Source organism: Clarias gariepinus, chromosome 1 (genome assembly GCF_024256425.1).
Source record: "Clarias gariepinus isolate MV-2021 ecotype Netherlands chromosome 1, CGAR_prim_01v2, whole genome shotgun sequence".
Classification (NCBI taxonomy): domain Eukaryota; kingdom Metazoa; phylum Chordata; class Actinopteri; order Siluriformes; family Clariidae; genus Clarias; species Clarias gariepinus.
Window position 1 is genome coordinate 4857856 of NC_071100.1, and position 21952 is coordinate 4879807.

The 21952-nt window shown below is 39.5% G+C and overlaps 1 protein-coding gene across 1 annotated transcript in view; it reads left to right on the plus strand.

Annotated features, from left to right (window-relative positions):
• The window catches only part of sorcs2 (sortilin-related VPS10 domain containing receptor 2), a 202326-nt gene that overhangs the window by 149443 nt on the left and 30931 nt on the right, over positions 1 to 21952 (plus strand). The window contains exons 4-8 of the mRNA XM_053492878.1: positions 14948 to 15112; positions 18490 to 18563; positions 18856 to 18920; positions 21407 to 21525; positions 21745 to 21834. Coding sequence (XP_053348853.1) covers positions 14948 to 15112; positions 18490 to 18563; positions 18856 to 18920; positions 21407 to 21525; positions 21745 to 21834 — 513 coding nt within the window. The remainder of the gene's footprint in view (positions 1 to 14947; positions 15113 to 18489; positions 18564 to 18855; positions 18921 to 21406; positions 21526 to 21744; positions 21835 to 21952) is intronic.

Genomic DNA, 21952 nt, shown 5'->3' on the forward strand with positions numbered 1-21952 from the left:
GGCATGACAGATCCCGCGTTGGGTCTAAGAGCAGAACCAGCTGATTGATTTATGACCTTTGTTTCACAAAAAACCTCATCCTGAGCAGCCCTGCTAACGGCATCCTCGCATTAATGCTATTCAAATCACACTCATGCTGTGACTTTGCACTGCCTGGATTGCTGCTTAATAATTACTTCACTTTTTTTAGCTGATGCATGTTTAATTCAGGTATTGAAGGTAAAACATATTATTAGCATTAAAACCTCTCAGTGAGACGCTGAGCCTGAGGCTGGTCAGCATTTCATTTATTTATTTATTTATTTATTTATTTATTTATTTATTTTTCCATTAATGCTTTCTTATTTTTTTGCTTTACACGCAGGGATTCAATAAGATTTAAATTTGGAGGTTTATTAAGTAGTTAATGTTGATGTAGTTCTAGCTCAGGGGATCTTGGTTAAAGGTTTTAGTGGTGCCGAGGAGTGTTTTGTCCTTGTAAGAAGTAACATTAACATAAATTAGTAAGGCACTAAATCTGCACTAAGTGAGCCATTAGGGAAAAACAATGTTCAACAGAGAATATGTGTGTTTTATATAGATCTTGGGTTGGAGTACATTGGCCTTGATGTCGAATGATGGTGTTTTAGATATAGGGAATAGGTTAAGAATGTTGGTATTTATGAAGAAAACATTGGCTTATGGAGAATGTTGGTGTTTTATGGACAAAATGGTGGATACTTTATGGAGAACATAGGTGTTTCATAAAGAATTTTGGTGTTTTATGGAGAACTTTCATTTTAATAGACATTGCTAGTGTTTGTTTAGGAAACTTTTGTGCTGAAAAAGTGCACTGTCAGGAAGAGAAAACAGAAGAATTGCTTTCTAAATGAGGTTCATAAATGACTTAGTGAATAATAAGTACACAATGTTATAAGTAATTTAAAAGCTGCCATGGCATTGATTTAACAACAATAGGATGGACCTTATTCAGTCTGGAACACATAATTTAAGGCCACTTTTAAAAACTTTCCAATACCTCACCAATTAAAAAAAATATATATAGATTAAACTAACTTTATTTGTGGTTTTATGGAAACACCCTTATAATTTATGAGTCCATGTAGGTTAGAGTACTTTGTGAAACTGAGGAGACCTGACATTTCGGGAGTGAGAGTGAGTGAATGATGATGGTGCAACAGCTGGTGATGTAAGTTTAACAATCTGCCCCATTTTCTGAACTCTGTTCTATTTTCCCACTCATGACTCCTGAGAACGAGAGAGGGTAAAAGGAGAGACAGGGTCACTTTTAGAGAAAACTGGCATTGATGAACAAATTGCATGTATTATCAATATTGGTGTTAATTTCTTTTGCTGTTTTATGAAGTATATTAATATAGGATGATGATCGGGTTTTATTGAGAACATCTGTACATTGGTATGTTTGTAGAATATTGGTATTTAATGAATGGTAAATATTGTGTCTTGTGGAGAACATTAGTATAAGTGAAGAATGTTAATGATTTCTGAAAAAAAAAATGAATGGATGGGGAATGTTGGTGACCATTGGTACGGGTGGAGAATGTTGGTGGGGCTTTTTTTTTTGGAAAACATTGTTATGCATAAAAAAATATTAGGGTTTATTAAGTGGAGAATGTGTTGAGGGAAGAACATGGAATTGTATGAGTGGAGAATGTCTGTTGATATAAGGGACTGTAGTTATTGGTGAAACACATTGGTGGGGTAGGGGATTTTGGTGTTTTATTAAGAACACAGATATTGAAGGAAAATTATGCTTTGTTAAGAATATTGTTATGGCTTAAGAATAGTGGTGGCTTTTGATGAATGTAGGTATTTTTTGAAGATTGTTGATGTTTTTTCTTTTTTGAAAACATGGGTATTGGTGGAAAATGATGGTGGTTACTGAAGAACATTAATATTATGTTGATGGTTTCTGAAGAACATTAGTATTAGTGGAGAATATTGATGGTTCCTGAAGAAAATTAGTATTAGTGGAGAATGTTGATGGTTCCTGAAGAACATTAGTATTAGTGGAGAATGTTGATGGTTTCTGAAGAACATTAGTATTAGTGGAGAATGTTGATGGTTCCTGAAGAACATTAGTATTAGTGGAGAATGTTGATGGTTCCTGAAGAACATTAGTATTAGTGGAAATTGTTGATGGTTTCTGAAAAACATTGGTATTAGTAGAGAATGTTGATGGTTTCTGAAGAACATTAGTATTAGTGGATAATGTTGATGGTTTCTGAAGAACATTAGTATTAGTGGAGAATATTGATGGTTCCTGAAAAACATTAGTATTAGTGGAGAATGTTGATGGTTTCTGAAGAACATTAGTATTAGTGGAGAATGTTGATGGTTCCTGAAGAACATTGGTATTAGTGGAGAATGTTGATGGTTCCTGAAGAACATTGGTATTAGTGGAGAATGTTGATGGTTCCTGAAAAACATTAGTATTAGTGGAGAATGTTGATGGTTCCTGAAGAACATTGGTATTAGTGGAGAATGTTGGTGGTTTCTGAAGAACATTGGTATTAGTGGAGAATGTTGGTGGTTCCTGAAGAACATTGGTATTAGTGGAGAATGTTGGTGGTTTCTGAAGAACATTGGTATTAGTGGAGAATGTTGATGGTTTCTGAAGAACCTTAGTATTAGTGGAGAATGTTGATGGTTCCTGAAGAACGTTAGTATTAGTGGAGAATGTTGATGGTTCCTGAAGAACGTTAGTATTAGTGGAGAATGTTGATGGTTCCTGAAGAACGTTAGTATTACTGGAGAATGTTGATGGTTCCTGAAGAACGTTAGTATTACTGGAGAATGTTGATGGTTCCTGAAGAACGTTAGTATTAGTGGAGAATGTTGATGGTTCCTGAAGAACATTAGTATTACTGGAGAATGTTGATGGGTTCTGAAGAACATTAGTATTAGTGGAGAATGTTGATGGGTTCTGAAGAACATTAGTATTAGTGGAGAATGTTGATGGTTTCTGAAGAGCATTGTGTGAAAAGAGAATACTAGTGTTTTATAGAGAACATTAGGTGAAGAATGTTTTTTTCTATATTTTATTATTTCATGCAGTCTATTTTTACTGATAAAATCAACTATGGGGAAAAAGAAAGAGCAAAATGGAAGCTTCTAAAAACTTTGAGTACATTTGCATACATGAGTGTTTAATAATTGAGATCGAGACACTCTTGTCTGCTACTACTTTTTTATGGGCTTGTGTCAGGATTCACCTTCTAACCCTTTGCATATTTTAGACAGTTACAGAATATTTAACTAATTTAATGTTTAACTTTAATATTAAAGAAGACGCTTGTTCCAAAACAGTACACTAAACACACACATGCACTCTTAACTCTGACAGCTAATACAACTTCTTCTGTTTGTTCCTTATCCTTCTCAGCTTGAGATGTTTAAATGTGAAAGTATTTTGCCATTTTATGGTGTTATCAGGAAAATAGTTTAGTTTAGTAATAGTCGTGGTTAATACAGATGTTACAAGAATTAAATAATGAAGCGAGTGTAATGTTTTGAAGTTGATGTACTTACTGTATGTTAGAGTTTAGTAGAGATTAATGGATGTTAAAATTGGTGGGTCTAAAGACAAATATTTATGTTAAAGATTAGCTGTTTTGATGGAAAATGTTGGTGCTTTATGTCATCTGTTGAAGAATGGTGGTCTTCTGTGAAGGATTTTGTGGTTTGATCATGAATACTGTCTGATAAAGAAAGTTAGAATGTGATGAAAAGGTTGATACAGTACTGTATTTGATCCTTTTTAATGATAAATGTCTATATATTTAGTGGTAAGTGTTGCTCTAACGGAGGTTGGTGTTTGGTCATGGGTGTGGGAAAATGTTGGTGTTTTATGGTGTTTTATAGGAAATTTTAGTGTTTGATGGACAGCGTTGGTAAAAATGTTAACATTTGATTTTTTAGTGGATAACATTGTTTATACACTACAGTAGGTGATTGGTGATTGGGAAGTTGGTGTGTGATAGAGAACAGTTATAGATGATTGGTGCTGGAGAATTTAGCTGTTTGGTGGAGAAGGTTCATATTTGATTGTTGGAGAATTGTGCTTAATGGACAATGTTTATATTTAATTATTTGGTGGAGAATTGTGGTGTTTAATAGGTAATGTTTATAGGTGATTGGTGCTGCAGAATATTGATATTGATGTGATTGATCAGATAGTCACTATCCATGTGTTTGCTGGAAATGATTGGTATCTGCTGATGTATCCTGGAGAAAAGTATAAGATATACTATAAGTAAAGTATAAGACGAAGGATAAGGCAGTAAAATCAATCCTCTAACACACAATCTCTCTCTCTCTCTCTCTCTCTCTCTCTCTCTCTTTCACCCTTCTAGTTATGATTTATTTTCATCATTTAGTTAGATTTAGTTGGTGTTTATACATGGGGTATGTTGCTTGTTGGGGCAGAAGAGCAGTTCTGCTGCAGTATAACTTTAAGCAAGTGATGTCTTCACTAGTACCTAAAGCCACCCACTTCATTAAATCTTGGCTTAAGACTTATTGATGTTATTGCACAGCTACACATCTTAACACTGTCTGATGCAATTTTCTCTTCCCTGTCTCACTAACTATACTTAAAACCTAATCTTATCCAAGGATTACGTGTTAAGTTGTAAACACATGGCAATTTGTCTCCACTTCTATCATTATGAGTAAAGCGTATTGCCAACCTGTACAGACTCATTTCCTTTCCTGTAGCAACAGGCTTTATCGATCGGTCTCCGCAGCCCGAGCACCAGCAGAGACGGGGATGTTATTTTGTTGAATCAGGAGCTTAACTCGAACTGATCATCAATCTCTATCTGTGTGTCCAGTCCTCGTCTGGTAACAACTTCCATCTGATGGGTTTTGACAGAGCACTGGTGCCGAGACTTACTCTCTCTCTGAATCTGTTGAACTGTAGACGAACAGAGTGAACCGCACTCCTGGTGTTTTGTGTTTGTTTATCCATGAAGAAGTAAAAAAAAAAGAAAGAAAATGAATTCCCTTAGGCTCACTGCATGCGTGTGCACGCTTTCCATGGCTGCAGAGTATTATAATACACCTAACAGGATTAGATGTTTAAAAATACAGTGCCTTAAACTTAGCGTTTCACAGAAAGATGGCAGTAATCATACAGTATTATAGACTGTATGCTGTGAATATAAGATGATTGCTTCTTCACAAGAGACTATAGGCTTTTAAAAAGCCCTACCTCATGCAACACATGCTACATACTAATGCTAAACCTAGGAAACACAAAACACTGTTTGGTCGAGAAAGGAAAATTCAGGTTCATCATCGAAACTGTTCACTGGAGAGATTATTAGTTAGTTTTTCAGGGATAAGCCTAATTGTTTTACTTGTGCAGTGATGCACAGCAGGTTCTTCGGCTTTCCATCTGTCGGAACCCATGATGCTTCTGGTATAGAATTCAGTAATGAAGTGCTTTCTAATAGAACTGGCTTTTTTGGATGCTAAGATACCTTACCCAGCAGGAGTTTTTGGTTGATGTTAATTTGGCACATTAGGGACACTGGGACAATACAGGTATTAGGTTGGTTTTGGAAGTTAAAATGACTTTGATGATGGGATGAGGTTGAGCAAAAGTCTCCAACACAATGTTCCAAAAATACCCTCGAAGCAAAATTAACACCACACTGGTGGTCAGATCGGATTTGCATGTCACAAAGGTTTACATTTATAACTACAACTCTTTACGACTTTTAGTTTTTTTTGTCCTCTGAAACAGCAAGTATGTGCATCTCAATAATAATAATAATAATAATATAATAATAATAATAATAATAATATAATAATAATATAACAAATATATATATACTCAGCAAAAAAAAAGAAACGTCCTTTTTTCAGGACTGTGTATTTCAGCAATAATGTTGTAAAAATCCAAATAACTTTACAGATCTTCATTGTAAAGGGTTTAAACAATGTTTTTCATGCATGTTCAATTAACCATAATCAATTAATTAACATGCACCTGTGGAATGGTCGTTAAGACCTTAACAGCTTACAGAAAGTAGGCATTTAAGGTCACAGTTCTAAAAACGCAGGACACTAAAGAGACTTGTCTACCGACTGTGAAAACCACCCAAAGAAAGATGCCCAGGGTCCCTGCTCATCTGCGTGAACGTGCATTAGGCATGCTGCAGGCAGGCATGAGGACCGCTGATGTGGCTAGGGCGATAAATCGCCATGTCCCACACACTGTGAGACGCCTAAGACACCGCTACAGGAAGAAAGGAAGGACAGCTGATCATTCTTGCAGTGGAAGACCACGTGTAACAACACCTGCACAGGATGGGTACATCCGAATATCACACCTGCGTGACAGGTACAGGATGGCCACAACAACTGGCCGAGTCACACCAGGAACACACAATCCCTCCATCAGTGCTCAGACTGTCCGCAATAGGCAGTCCATGAGGAGGAGATGCACTGCAGTACTTCAAGCAGCTGGTGGCCACACCAGATACTGACTGGTACTTTTGATTTTGAGACTCCCTTCATTCAGGGACACATTGTGAAACATTTTTAGTTTATGTCTTATGGTGTTGACTCTTAGTGTTTTAAGTTTACTGAAAGTAAAAACAGTTGAAAGTCAGAGGACGGTGCTTTTTTTGCTGAGTATATATATACCACGACTCCTAAGAAATGCCTGCAGTCATTGTGTATAGCTTCTTTTTTCTCATTTTTTCAAATATATTTTGTTGTTTTATTGAACAAACTGAATTTTGTTGGAATGATTTATTTCGAGTTCTAATTCACCGTCGATCTCGGAATAGGTCGAATGAGGCCATGTTCAATATAGCCAAGGTTTCGATATTGAGATTGTGTGTGTGTGTGTGTGTGTGTGTGTGCGCGTGCGTTTGTGTTAATTCGATTATGCTCGGGTGTTAAATTGACAAAAACAACATCAGTCCTAATGGTGAGTTTTTTTTCTTTTTTGTCCTTCAGGCGTAGTGAGAGTTTTTCCCACATGGTCACCCATCACCACACTGCAGATCTCTACTCAATACAGAAATCAATATGGAAGAAAGGATGAAGGATAGAAAATACAGAGGGACAGAACAAAAAAAAAAAAATAGAAAGAAATATGCAGAAAGGGTAGAATATGCAGGTGGTGAGACTTAGAGATAAGAGCTGCAGAAACGTGAAGAGAAGAAAATATTAATGTGAGTAATAAAAATATTAATGGGAAGAACTAATGAAGTGGAGAATTGGAGAATTGGAGATGTAGAAGGAGGCAGACAGAAAGGTAGGAAGAGAGACAAAGGTAAATAGTTAGATAGACATCTAGGGAGAAAGCAAGACATATAGTGAATGAAATAGACAAAAAGGGACCTCGAGAGAGAGAGAGAGAGAGAGAGAGAGTGGCAAAAACGCATTGGGTGAGCCAGAGAAAGTGGGACAGAGACAGAGAGAGTAAGACAGAGAGATATAGACGAAGCCAGTCAAGCAGAACAAGTGAGACGGAGACAGAAAGAGAGTGAAACAAAGAGAAAAAATGCCACAGAGCAACAGGGAGGAAGACAATGAGAAAGGGTAAGACACGGACAAAGAGAAAGAATGCAAAGAAAGGGGGAAAAGAGACAACAAGAGTGAGGGTAAAGATGAAAAAAAAAAAGAAAAAAGGGGGGAGATAAATAAAAAAGGAATAGACACAGGATGTGAGGACAGATACAGCAAGAGAGAGACAGAGAGAGACAGAGACATAGGGGATGAGAGACTAAGACACTGAGACAGAGAGATGGAGAAGGGGCCAAGAGTGTGAGATGGGAAAATCAGAGAGAGAGAGACTGAGAAAGAAAGAGGGATAGAGACAAAGTAAGATGTAAAAAAAAAAAAAAGACACAGGGAGAATGAGACAGGGAAAGATGGACAGAGACAGAGAGAGTGATAGAGAAAGGGAATTACAGACTAAGACAGTGAGAGACACAGAGAAGAAAAAGCCAGGGTAGGACAGAAAAAGAGGGATAGAAGGATGGAGAAAAGATAGAGACATTTTGCGAGACAGAGCGAGAGACAGCCCCTGTCCATGTTTCACTCCACATTAATAACTGTCATGGCCGCCGCGATGCCCCGGGACTCGGAGTGTAAAACTTTTAATAGATTTTTAATGGAAGTGGGGGGAGTGGAACAGGATCACCCGTTTCACTCGTCTTCTATTCCTCCGTCTCTCGGTGATGTGCTGAGATCAGGGTTCTAGGCCAGTGTGCTAATATCGCTAGACATTAATGGAACATTAGCACTTCAGTCTCCTCTCATTTCATTTTCTTATAAGATCCTTCGCTTTAACCTATAGTCATTTATGCAAAAAGCTCGAGAGAAGCAAAGAATCATGGGAGTACTGTAATTATAATTATACTACAGTAGATCTAGAACCAACAGTAGAACCTGAATTCTAGAACCTGAACCTCTGAGGAATCCAACCTGCGGTGGTGTGTGTTAGTTCCACCTCTTTTTGACAGACATGTAGGCGGTATACACACTGGGGCTGTGTGGAGCCGCCGCTGGGTGTGAGCGTATGTGTGTGTGTGTGTGTGTGTGTGTGTTCTTTGTTGTTGCTCTTGTGGGCTTTGAGGCTGCAAATCACTCCTACACATGGCTTCTAACAAATTCGCCAAAATTATAGTGTAATTGATGTGTGTGTGTGTGTGTGTGTGTGGTGAGAGAAAAGCAGACACCTCTGCACTTATACACACATGCACACACACACACACACACACATGCACACACATCCTGTGGCTATTCTGGGCCTGATCCTCTAATAATCCCCCTCTCACTTCCTCAGCACGGAAACCAGAGCGCTAATCATTCTGAGAGAGAGAGAGAGAGAGAGAGAGAGATTGATTTTATTTTGGAGTGTACACCATGCTGTTACCCTTCCTAGAGCACCATGATTTTCTCAGCAGGTAGTCCGAGTCCAAAACATGCCAGAGACAGAGAGAGAGAGAGAGAGAGAGAGAGAGAGATATGGAAGAAGAGGTTCTGTGAAGGACCTGTCTCTGCAGTTCCACTCTCAGTGTTTTCCAGACGACCTGGAGTGAGCGATACAAGTGGATTTGTCATTGCATTAAAAATAGGGGACGATGAAACGAAGTGCACTGCAGCGATCAAGTAAACAGAATGTGACCATTGAGCAGATCCGCTTCACACTAGCCTTTAGTTTGTATAATCAAGTGCTGATGACACACAGTGCACGTATGCCAAACTTTTTGTTAGTGAAAAAAAGTTTTAGCACACCATCACTCTTATTGAGCACACATCTTAGTTGAAATCACGCCTCTAAAAGAGTTAAAAGTTGTTTAAATATGAATGGCCCTGTACACCCATCTTAATTAGATCTATCCGTACACACTCTCGTTCTCTGTCAAGATGTGTTGAGGTCACCTGCATATTAATGCATATTCACCTGTATTTCTATATATATATATATATAGGAAAAAACAGAGTGACTCATAGAATGATGACACGTCTGGGTACAGATCGATCCTTGCTGTTATGGGAAGGATGCTGAGGTTGGAACTGCCAGGCAGGAGGTCTAGAGGAAGACCTAAGAGGAGATTTATGGATGCAGTGAGAGAGGACATGAAGTTAGTTGGTGTGAGAGAAGAGGATGCAGAGGATAGGGTTAGATGGAGGCAGATGATTCGCTGTGGCGACCCCTGAAAGGGAACAGCCCAAAGACAAAGAAGAAAAAGAAAGTGAGTCTGCTTTATAATGGAATTTTCTTTTCATCCCTGATTATGTATCTCTAACAGCGCTGCACGAAGTGTTATAATAATTATTCAGTAAAATGATGTTTTAGACTTAATTTTAAACTTTATAAACTTTATTGTACCTGTATAAACTATAGATGATTTTTTTTTTATAACGAATAATTTTATAAGGCTACCGAAAAGGAAGACAATCGCTTTTTCTCGTCCTCACCATGAAATTCAGTTCACACTTAATTTTGTTATTGCTGCTGTTCCCCTGCGCAATAATAATGAAGCCATAAATACTTTCACTCCAATCACCATTTAGCCCGTTATCTCGCTCGCGCAGAGCCGAATATCGTTATATTAGCCAACTAATGTGCTCGGTTACGCAAATGAAATACACCTAAATCTATAAAATGTTCTCTCCCCTGCCTTCTCCTTACTGCTGGACATTTTTTTTTTTTTTTTCCCACTGTTTGTTTTTCATTTCATGAGTTTAGGCAATTTGTTAACCCGAGAGAGTTCAGCAGCTCAGAGGTTTGAAGAGAAAGAGAAAGAGACCATGAAGGAGAACTGCATGATAATGAATCGAATTCTAATCCTAATTAGCAGGATGGTGTTTAGTATTAGGTTTCACAACTTCTCATTAGGAGGTAATTAGGTCGAGTTTATGAAGACTTAACGTAAGAAGATAAAATTAAGGTAAAGTAAATGCGGTGGAGCATCCGATCACATACACAGTGGATTCGAATGTGCTGATTTTAACACACAATGTCAGTAAAAGTCCAAATGTCATGGATTTAAAGCATTAAACTTTTTATCTTTTTTTTTAGCTTCTTACGATGTTTAATAAAGGCACGACTACATTTTTTATTCCTTCACCTATCCATCCCTCATAGTGACAACGGAAAATCTAAGGTTTCAGCTTTATTCCTGACACTGGAGACTCCTTCCACGCATGCTATTTGAAGCCCCGATCTTTTTATGCAAGCAACAGGTTTTGAACACAGAGTCTACTGGAGCCGACTCCAAAAAGATCCCCATGTTACTGTAAAACTCTCAACTTTACAAAAGAAATAGTCATGCTATTACACTCCTTGTGGTAAGTTTAAGAGTTGACGTGTAGGGTATGGATGACGGTGTACAATCTAGTGCAAAAAAGTGTTCGTAATGTTCATAGGTTAAAAAAAAATCACGTAAATTAACATTAGCCACATTAGCATTTTAGCTAAGCTAACTAGCATGTGGAAACCAAGGTAAGTAGGTGTGTTCCAATCAACTGCCAAGCTGTTTGTGAAGTCAGCTCCTGCCAAGATGGTGATGAACAGAGCTCGATAACGTATATAGCCCTGTACATGTCAGTGCCAGTGATAGAGAATTAATCAACAACTTCCGACAAATCCGAATCAAGAAACCGCGGATGTTTAATATACGGTATCCATACAGGCTTTTGTATTGTTTTTTTAAAGAAATATTTGTCTTGAGTCTGAAAGTTTCCTTAAGCCTCTGCTGTCTCGGTGTATCCTAATTATTGCTGTTGATCAGCTTTATGCATTCTAGTGTCTCTGGGGTTGGTGTGTTGTTCTTGACAAGCGCCAAAAGAAAAAGACATTAACGTCAGCTAGATAAATTAACCCTCCCAGACTGGCTGTCCTGCCGGCTAGAAATGTGTTTCTAGCACCTTTTCTTCCCGTTATTTCTGCATTAAACTGGACATGTTGTTGCTCGGTGCATTAATCATGATGGTGTTGCAGGTGTAGGTTGCTGTCCATCACATATCCCTGTTGTCATACTGAATTCATGACTGATTTGCCACAATCTCTTGCCACAGTCGAGTATTAGTCAGAGCAGCAGCTTACTTATTTCATTCCACAAAATTAAATGTTACAATTAAAATTTAATTAAGTTTTGAATAGTAAAAAGCGAATTACTGTGGAGTTTTGGAACAGGACGAATAAAACCATTTCATGACATGCCCTCCACCTCCTCCTCCTCCTTTCATTCTAGCCATATATTTTTTTTTTATATATAAGATCAATAATTGCTAAATGACGCAAACAGCAGTGATAAGCAGAGACATGGTGTGTTCAATTTTAGCGGATAGAAAAAAAGTCTGTTTTTCATTACTGCCGTGCAAGTTATTATTCACAGCTATTCAGCCTTTCTGTTCATGATTTTCTTTCACTAATCCTTGTCAATGTCAAGTGACTCACATATCATGTCATGTGAGTCATATCCAGTGGTTATAAAATGTAACGCATGGTGTATATCTGTCCGTCAGAGATGACAGTGAAGTATAAAACATACTTATGAATTAGCTACTGATTAAATTTAGAGCTTCAGAGGCCACACCTCCTTCACAGAGACGGGCAGGTGCATAGTTCAAGCTTCTTTCACTTGAAATGGCAAGACATCAATCCTGCTTTACTTGGACTGACAGGTATATAGTGCACACCTCCTTTACAAAGACTATCAAGTATAGAGGCCATACCACTTTCACTAGAACTGACAGATACATAGGCCACGCCTCTTTCTCTAGGACTGACAGATAAATAGGCCAAGCCTCCTTCTCTAGGACTGACAGATACATAGGCCACGCCACCTTCTCTAGGACTGACAGATACATCGTCCACGCCTCTTTCTCTAGGACTGACATATACATAGGCCACGCCTCCTTCTCTAGGATTGACAGATACATAGGCCACGCCTCCTTCTCTGGGACTGAGAGATACATAGGCCACGCCCCCTTCTCTAGGACTGACAGATACATAGGTCACGCCTCCTTCTCTAGGACTGACAGATACATAGGTCACGCCTCCTTCTCTAGGACTGACAGATACATAGGCAACGCCTCCTTCTCTGGGACTGAGAGATACATAGGTCATGCCTCCTTCTCTGGGACTGAGAGATACATAGGCCACGCCCCCTTCTCTGTGACTGTCAGATACATAGGCCACGGTACCTTCTCTAGGACTGACAGATACATCGTCCATGCCTCTTTCTCTAGGATTGACAGATACATAGGCCACGCCTCCTTCTCTGGGACTGAGAGATACATAGGCCACGCCCCCTTCTCTAGGACTGACAGATACATAGGTCACGCCTCCTTCTCTAGGACTGACAGATACATAGGTCATGCCTCCTTCTCTAGGATTGACAGATACATAGGCAACGCCTCCTTCTCTGGGACTGAGAGATACATAGGCCACGCCCCCTTCTCTGTGACTGTCAGATACATAGGCCACGGTACCTTCTCTAGGACTGACAGATACATCGTCCACGCCTCTTTCTCTAGGACTGACATATACATAGGCCACGCCTCCTTCTCTAGGATTGACAGATACATAGGCCACGCCTCCTTCTCTGGGACTGAGAGATACATAGGCCACGCCTCCTTCTCTAGGACTGACAGATACATAGGCCACACCTCCTTCTCTAGGACCGACAGATACATAGGTTACGCCTCCTTCTCTGGGACTGACATATACATAGGCCACGCCTCCTTCACTGTGACCAACAGGTTTAGAGACCATGTCTTCTTTACTAGGACTGACAGATTTTTGGGATGGACATATATTTTTATTTTTTATAATTGTTATTGTTGTAGTATATTATACTGAAGTTATATATATTATATTATACTGAAGTGATATATATATTATTTAAGTTAAATATACCCTGTTAGGAAAATAAACTGACCTATTAAAGCCTATAGCTAGTGTTAGATAAACTAAACCTCAATAGTAACGCACATGTCAATGCTAAAATTCCTTCTATTTGGATTATCTTTCCTGACTCAGTGTGGGATGATGTACAAAGAACAACGATATAAACAATGGTATTAAATAGAAAAGCTGTGTTTTAGTGTCAGTGAATGTGTAAGTCTTTTGTTTAGCCAGTAGAAAGAGGATTAAAGTCCTGGATGGAAGGTAATCCCTGCTGGAGCGTGGCTAAAATAGATTTATCGTTTTTCATTGTATTATGAACATTCTACAGGTAATACAAGTAAACCATTGAAAACACAATCCCGAATCAAAGCAGGTTTTACGGGCTATGTGCATAAAGTACGCACACCAAAGTCTCAGCCCTGGAAGACTATCAGATCACGGTGAGTTTATGGCTGGCATAGAAAGCCAGACTGCAGCTGTGGAAAGACAGTTTAACTTGTGCAAAAAATCTATTACAGCAGCTTTAACTCTCTAATATCTAAGATTGACTTTCTGTGGATCAGAGCAGGATTCAGTAAAGTCACAATTACCCTCTGCGTGTTTAACATCACCTTTTTTTTTTATACATTTCTGCTCCTGTATTCTCAGTTTTCTAAGAAGGTAAAGATGTGCTTATATATGTGAATAGACAGGATTTGGAGTCCATTAAAGGTAGGCAGAAATGTTACCCCTTGGATAATCTGTCTGGATTCTGGTTTTATCCTTTAAAGCCATGGATCAGGAATTATACATTTCTAATCTGAGTATGTACAGAATTAAACAAACTCTGCACAAATGAAACAGCTGAAACAGATCCTCAGTTTTACATCATATTTCATCCATATCCCTTTACTGTAAAGTCCAGAACTGTGTAACATATAAATACCTAATTATGACAAATTATTTCATGCACTAATTAATATTATATATCAGTCATGTACAGTAAGATCAGCCATGGATAAAATTTAATATATAATATAATAATTTTTAATATAAATAAAGAATAATTATGTTACTGTGTACATTATGTCTTCGGAAAATCTTGTTTGAAAACATACCTGAAAAAAAGTAACCAAGGGGACATGAAAGGACAAAGTTCTGGAAGATTATGAATCAGGGTTTAGTTATTAAAGCAAATTCCAAACTGAACATTCTGCAAGGAGACATTAAGAAAGTAATATAATAGACTATGGCACAACTGTGACTTTACCTCGAGGATCTAAAGGTGGTGAAGAGAATAATAAATAGAGAATTAAATGGAGAAGCAACTAAGAGGCCGAGGTTAACTCTGATCACCGTACTACCTCCACCGTGCTTCTCAGTGAAGGAAGGAAGATGTTTTGAGAATAATGAGTACAGCTTATCATATCTGTTACATTGTATATATTTATATACTTTATATATTTGTATATATTTATATAATGTATGTATATATTAGTAAAGGATATGTGTGTCTATTTTTGTTTTATCTTTGTCCATGTGTATTTATGTGTGCAGGTGATCCTGATCAGCAACACCATTAATGAACAGGATCAGATGCTCTTCATCAGCACAGATGAGGGAGCATCGTTCCAGAGACAGCCGCTGTCCTTCACCGTGGAGACGCTCCTGTTCCATCCGTCGGACGAAGACAAACTGCTGGCTTACAGCAAAGAAGCCACGGTGTGTCGTTTTTCTCATGTCATGTGTAATACTCATCTGTGAATTTCCAAATTGTGCTAATTTGTGTGTGGGATGAAAAGCGCAGCATGCTGTGGGTCATTAATAAAGAATAGTTACATGAATTAGTTCACATGGAAATAGATGTGAAAAAAATAGCCAATACAATTTTTAAGAGGCTCCCATAAAAGTTAAATTGAGAATAAAATAAACTTAGACATGTACACATGTTAGCAGGTCCAGTATAAGACTAATTATAGGCTCTGAGATGTGTATGTTCTGTTTATGGAGAATGTGTGAACCAAAAACTTTCTTTAGCTCACTTGGGAAGTGCTGTTAAAGGTGTGATTGTGAAAAAAAAAAAAAAATCTAATATGAAACAAATTTTGTTATAATCATCGTTAAAACAAATGTCTCATTATTAGGACTTAGCAAAGAGCTTTCATTGGTAAAGTTTTCTTCTACAAATTGAGATCTTTTCACTTTTAATGTATTTAGTTTTGGTCAGAATGCTCTAAGATGTATATTCATTGAGGCAAAAAAGACATATTGTGTTGCCAGTTTGAACACATTCAGGGTGGCATATTGCCGTAATAGTTAGCATTGTGGCCTTGCACCTCCAAAGTCCAGGGTTCGAGTCCCATCCTCCGGTCTTTGCGTGTGGAGTTTACTCCCACATTCCAAAAACATACTGTAAGAGTAGATTCATTTGTGTTTCCAAACTGTCTGTTGATTGTGTGCTTGCACCCCATGCCAGGTGTGCCCTGAGTCTGCTCAAGGCCCCCAGGACCCGATACAAGATAAGTGGTACAGACAATGAGTAAGGGATGGAGAAACACAATCCTCTACAGTAGTGGCAAACTAAAGTTACTGCAGTTGGGCCTCATGAGATAATTTACATTCATTCTCTATACTGCTTGTCCTTTAAAGGGTTGTGTGAAGCGTGGAGCCTGTACCAGGAGACTTCAGGCAGGGCACACCCCAGACAAAGTGCCAGTCCATTAGCCTAATTCACATGTCTTTGGACTGTTAGGGGAAACTGGAATATACATATATATAATATGGTATATTTTAAAAACATATTCAAATGTAATAAAACTAAACCACCGATATTTGAATAAAAAACGGGCTGTGAATTTTTCAAATGTTTAGTAAAATTTGAGTGTAAGATATCAGTAGTAGTACAAAGGGATGGTCTGGCAACCCAGAGCAGCATTCTGCACTACTGTTTTCTCCCAGCAGTGCTTTATTTCTCTGTAGTCTATCGGCATCCTCGTTAGAGTTATGAGTGCAAGGCCGCAGGCCTGGACTGCTTCCCAATAAAGTGTTCTGTTGTTAAAGTGTGTGTAGTTGTTTTTCCTCCCTGAGCCTGTGAGTGTGTGAGACAGATAATCAATGTCATCACATTATAGGAATAAGCAATAAGGCTCACACAAACACATACACAGCTATATAAAATTCATGAGCTGTGAAAATGCGACCGTCCGCACAGGTGAAGTGTTATGGCAAATGGTTAACAGTAACCTGTGCAGACTTTCTCATCACGTGCCACACATGCCAAGTCATGTGATTATCCCCCGACTCACATGACCCGAGGGTGGCACACACTTTATTAAATTGTGTCTCTCACACGTTTGTTTTCAGCACAAGTGGGATTGTTAGGATTTGATAGTGTGTGTTTGGTTGGGACTATGCTTGTGTTTGCATCCTCTGAAATAAATAGCAGAACCCAACCTTACACTCTCTTACAAACATACTAATATACAGACTTTATTATACTGTAACACAGACCAACAATCCATATTAAAACATTCTCTCTCAACAATAGCACCAGTGTAAAACCCCTCTGCACACCAACACACTGTATTATTACTCTTACTTACTCACCTTCTATACCGCTTTATCCTGTATTCAGGGTCGTGGGGACCTGGAGCCTTTCCCAGGAGGCTTAGGGCACGAGGCAGGGTACACCCTGGACAGGGTGCCATTTATCGCAGGGAACACACACATATTAATTGGGAACACCAATTAGCCTAACCTGCATATCTTTGGACTGTGGGAGAAACCGGAGTACCCGGAGGTAATCCCACCAAGCACGGGGAGAACATGCAAACTCCATGCACACAGAGACGGGAATCGAACACGGCCAGGAATTGAACCCTGGAGGTGTAAGACGACAGTGCTAACCACTACACCACCGTGCCGCCCACACTGTATTATATTTACTGTATAGTTAATAGCGATCCCTAATACAATCTTAAAGTAGTATTAAAATTAAATCTGCAGTACAGTACAAAACTACAGAGCTAAGTTAGTGGATGCCCGTACTACAAATTTGAGTCAGGAGTCTTATGCTGGGGAGTGCAAACTTCAAATCCAAGAACACACCTTAGTCCAAGCCTATTTAACCATCCCATGCCAATTAGTCTAACTTAAATCTAAAGTCCCAAACAGTAGAATGTAAGCTAAGTGTGAAAATTAGGCAGTAAAGCCAAAGTAAAGACTAGAGTTCTGAGCTGTAAAAAACATGTCAATTACAGAATCCCAAGCCAAAGAATCCAAGACTAGTCCAGAGTCCCACAAACTCATCACACATTCTTCTGTACAGGGTCACAAGAGGCCTGGAGCCTATCCAAGGGGACTGGGACCACAAGGCAGGGTACACCCTAGATGGGGTGCCAATCTGTTGCAAGGGACAAGCGCACAAACTCATATCCTCCCTCACACAATATGTACAATTTTGGAATGCCAATCAGCCTAATCTGTATATCTTTTGACTGTGGGAGGGAACCGGAGTACCCACCAAGCACCATGAAACCTCTACGCAAACAGACAAGAAGGCAGGCCCAGCATCCTAAACAATAGAAAAAGTAGTAGTGTGGAGAGTGCCAAGCAGTAGAATCCAAATCAAGTCTAGAGTGCCAATCTGGAGGATGTAACCAGAGTCCAGAGCCCCAAGACATTGAAGCCAATTCAAGTCTAGAGAACCGAGCTGAAGAAACTAAGTTTAGTCCAGAGTCCCAAGGCATAGAATCCAAAACAAGTCTAGAGTCCCACGATGAAGAAAGCAAGGTGAGATTAGAATCCCAAGCTGTAGATCTTAAGTCTAGTCAGAAGTGCCAAGCTGTAGAATTTAGGTTAAGTCCAGATTCCCAAGCCTTAAAATCTAAATCAAGTCTAGAACCCATGCTATAGAATTTAGGTAGAATCCAAAACAGTCAAAATTCTCAGGTAAGAGAATACAAATTGAGTCTAGAGTCCCAAGCTTCCAAACCAGAGACAAATCTAGAAATCCAACAGTGTGTCCTCATGTCTAACAGACTCTTCTCTGAATGTTGTCATAGTTTCTAATTAGTGGGGGTCTCTGCTTTGTCTTACAGGTCTATGTTTCCACTGATCTGGGGAGGAAATGGACACTGCTTCAGGAACGAGTGACGAAAGACAAAGTTTTCTGGTGAATCCACATTTTTTTTAAATTACTACCATAGTGGCAAGTCATAGTGTGTGAGTCGTCAAAAACTCGACTGTGGTCTTAATAACACTTGGCTTGTTCTCACAGCCAGCCTCTCTACCCATCATTTACAGTCTTTGTGTCTGTCTGCCAGTTTCTCACTCTCGCTTTCTCTCTCTCATTCTGTTTGTCTCTAAAACAAATACATTGATTGGAATAATCTACAGTTTGCTAATTTTCTGCCAAATATTTGTACTTGCTGTGTAATTTTACACTCCACCCTGTGTTATTGCAGGTCAGTGGCCGGAGTGGATGTCGACCCTGATTTGGTTCATATGGAGATTCAAGACACCAGTGGAGGTGAGAGAGTCAGACAGACTGACAGACAGACAGACAAAAACATAAAAAAAAAAAACATCTAGAGACAAGAAAGATAGAGATAGAGAGATGGGCAGAAGAAAGAGAGATTGTCAATAAAGCAGACACAAAGTGAAACAGGCAGACAGAAAACTAAGAAAGAGAAGCTCTTTCACACAACCTGTTCAAGGCAGGAATAATACATCTTTATTACGCCTTCGTTTTCAGAGTAGCAGGCACGGAGCTGAAACTGCGGGTGGTTGTGCTTGCGGGAACCAGTTGTCTTTGCCAGGACTAGTGATTGAAGTGATAAGAGATCTTGGGGTTTGCTGGTTTGATTCATGTGATGCGTCCAGTCTACCAGCAGGAGGTTTAAACAGTAAACAATATCTTATATATAGTAGATCTGGCAGACTTTCCACACAAATTCCTAGCATATCTATGACAATAATTTATAGGATTAACTAAGGGCCAGAGGTAGCTCAGTGGTTAAGGCATTGGACTATGGTTCGGAAGATCCCAGGTTCAAACCCCACAACCACCAAGTTGCCACTGCTGGGCCCTTGAGCGCGGCCCTTAACCCTCAACTGCTCAGATGTGTAATGAGATAAAAAAAATTTTAAGGCTTTGGCGTCTGCCAAATGCGTAAATGTAAGATTATGACTATTCATCTTTGCGATCCATTGTACTCATTTCCACATTTGGTCAAATCCTTCTGTGCTCTGATTGGTTACAGGGATTCAGTCTGGTAGGAACTCGCCTCACTTTAAAATCCAATCCTAGAGCACGAAGGTGGGATTTAAGCGCAGCATGCATGTAGCAGAGTTAAAGACCATATCAGCGGGGAATGCAAATTGGCGAGACAGGGAGGTTGTACTGTACAGTAGTTGCTGCTTTTGGTGAATCATGTAAATGTGCACAGCTAGCAAAAGCAGCTCAGCACTCAGTTTTCTACAGTATCTGTTATTATTTTGAAAGCAATGGTCTGCACAGTATTTCCAGTGCATATGTTCTATATCTTGCTAGACGTCGATGCTTTTGTGCTAAACACCATGCTTTTTCTGTGTTTGGAATGTTTGTACGTTCCTTATAAGCACACATAGAGGCTCTGAATTTGTGGACCATTAAATACGGTTTGGTAAAGTGAAAGTGTGAAAGTGCTTAAAGATCTAGGCAGGGACAAACAACACTGCAAAAAAATACAGAAAGACAGAGACAGAGAGAGAGAGAGAGAGACAGACAGTGAAAGTTTATCTTTATTCTGACCTTGGAGTTTGTCTAAATTATTCACAAAGGAATTTGTGATTGGTGAAATTCCCCAGGATTTCAGTGTGTGTTTATGTGTGCGTGTGTCAGAGGGAGAGATCAGGCATGCAGACACAAGCTGTTTACCCTGTGAAGGTTAACTCTTGTTATCCCCCCCACACACACACACACATTTCTCAGCTGGGACTGCAACTGATTTTTATTCTGAGAGGTTTGTAACAGTGGATGTTTTGCATATGAACATTAAGCATGATATGTGTTGGAAACGTATGCTGTATAATTGAAAAGGCTGTTACCATGGAAACGATACCGTATTCGAACGAACGCATGGATATAAAGCTGCACTACCGTCAGAGCTGCTTTTATGGAAACTTCTACCTACTGTACGGCAGACACCCTCATCCAGAGCAACGTGCGCTTCATCCCATTATACATCTGAACAGTTGAGGGTTAAGGGCCTTCCTCAAGGGCCCAATCAGTGACTACAGTGGTACCCACAGGGGTAGTCAACACCTTCTAATGAATCCGCATCCAGAATTCAATAACAACACCCACCCACACACACACACACACACACATAAAATTCCTGACAAAAACTCCACATTATTTTTTACATGTCGGTTGCACTGGAAAGTTTCTTATAGCTGGCAGCAGCAGGGAGGTATGCTCCAGGCCCAGGGCGTGGTCGGTGATCTAAAATTCAGCCCAGTGTATGTAATATTTTATGAAGTTTTTCCTCACATTCTGGCAGCTTTAATAAAATATCAGCTCTGAGGAGAAACTTCGGTCTCTGCGGAGCCCTGGAGTGTAAGGCCGAGAGACACCACCAGCAGTGGGTACTAGCAACGTCCGACCAATCACGGCCAGGCTCTACTTACCCTTCAATCATGTTCCGCGTCACAGGTTTTCACTGTGTGTGTGTGTGTGTGTGTGTGTGTGTGTGTGTGGGAGAGAGGGAGAGGGAACAGTGCTGATGCAGCTACTGAGTGAAATTCAAAATTCAATACTGCAGCTCCTTTACAGTCCACAATTAATTTCCTGACATCGAATTAATGAACCAAAGAGATGGTCTGGCAAACACACACACGCACACACACACACACACACACACACACTCACATATTCACTAACACAACTGTTTATGCGCAGTGTGCATTTCTTTTTGAAGTACAGTATTAAGTCAAACTTTCTGTTCTGCGGTGTGTGTGTGTGTGTGTGTGTAGGTTACCTGTATGTGACGTGTCTAATACAAAACTGCTCGGATAAGATGGTGACGGCTCAGTTCCTGGGTAAAATCGACCACAATTCCCTCTCGGTGCAGAACGACTACGTGTTTGTGAAGGTAAAGCCGCATCAGGTCGGTGTGCATGGTATAGCTAGTGTGTGAGTAAACACGCAGACGAGGAAATAAATGGGTTTTTAAGGAGATTCTACGGATCCAAATGTGAATGAATGAACAAAGTATTGAATAAATAAATGGACGAAACAAGGACTGATTTAGTGGAAAGTAATAAATTCTTTCTCTCTCTCTCTCTCTCTCTCTCTCTCTCTTTAAAACCAGGTCACCAAGGCTAACCGGACCAAGTGCTTTGTGTCATATCGCAGGAACGAGTTTGTGCAGATGCGCTTGCCCAAGTTCAGCCTACCCAAGGTACTCTTACTGCACAGAGGGATGCAATGATGATTCACAGTGCTGTGCAAAAGTTTTAAGCCCCCTCCCCGATTTCTTCATAGTTTGGTTCCAAAAAATTCATATTTTTTTATGTAGC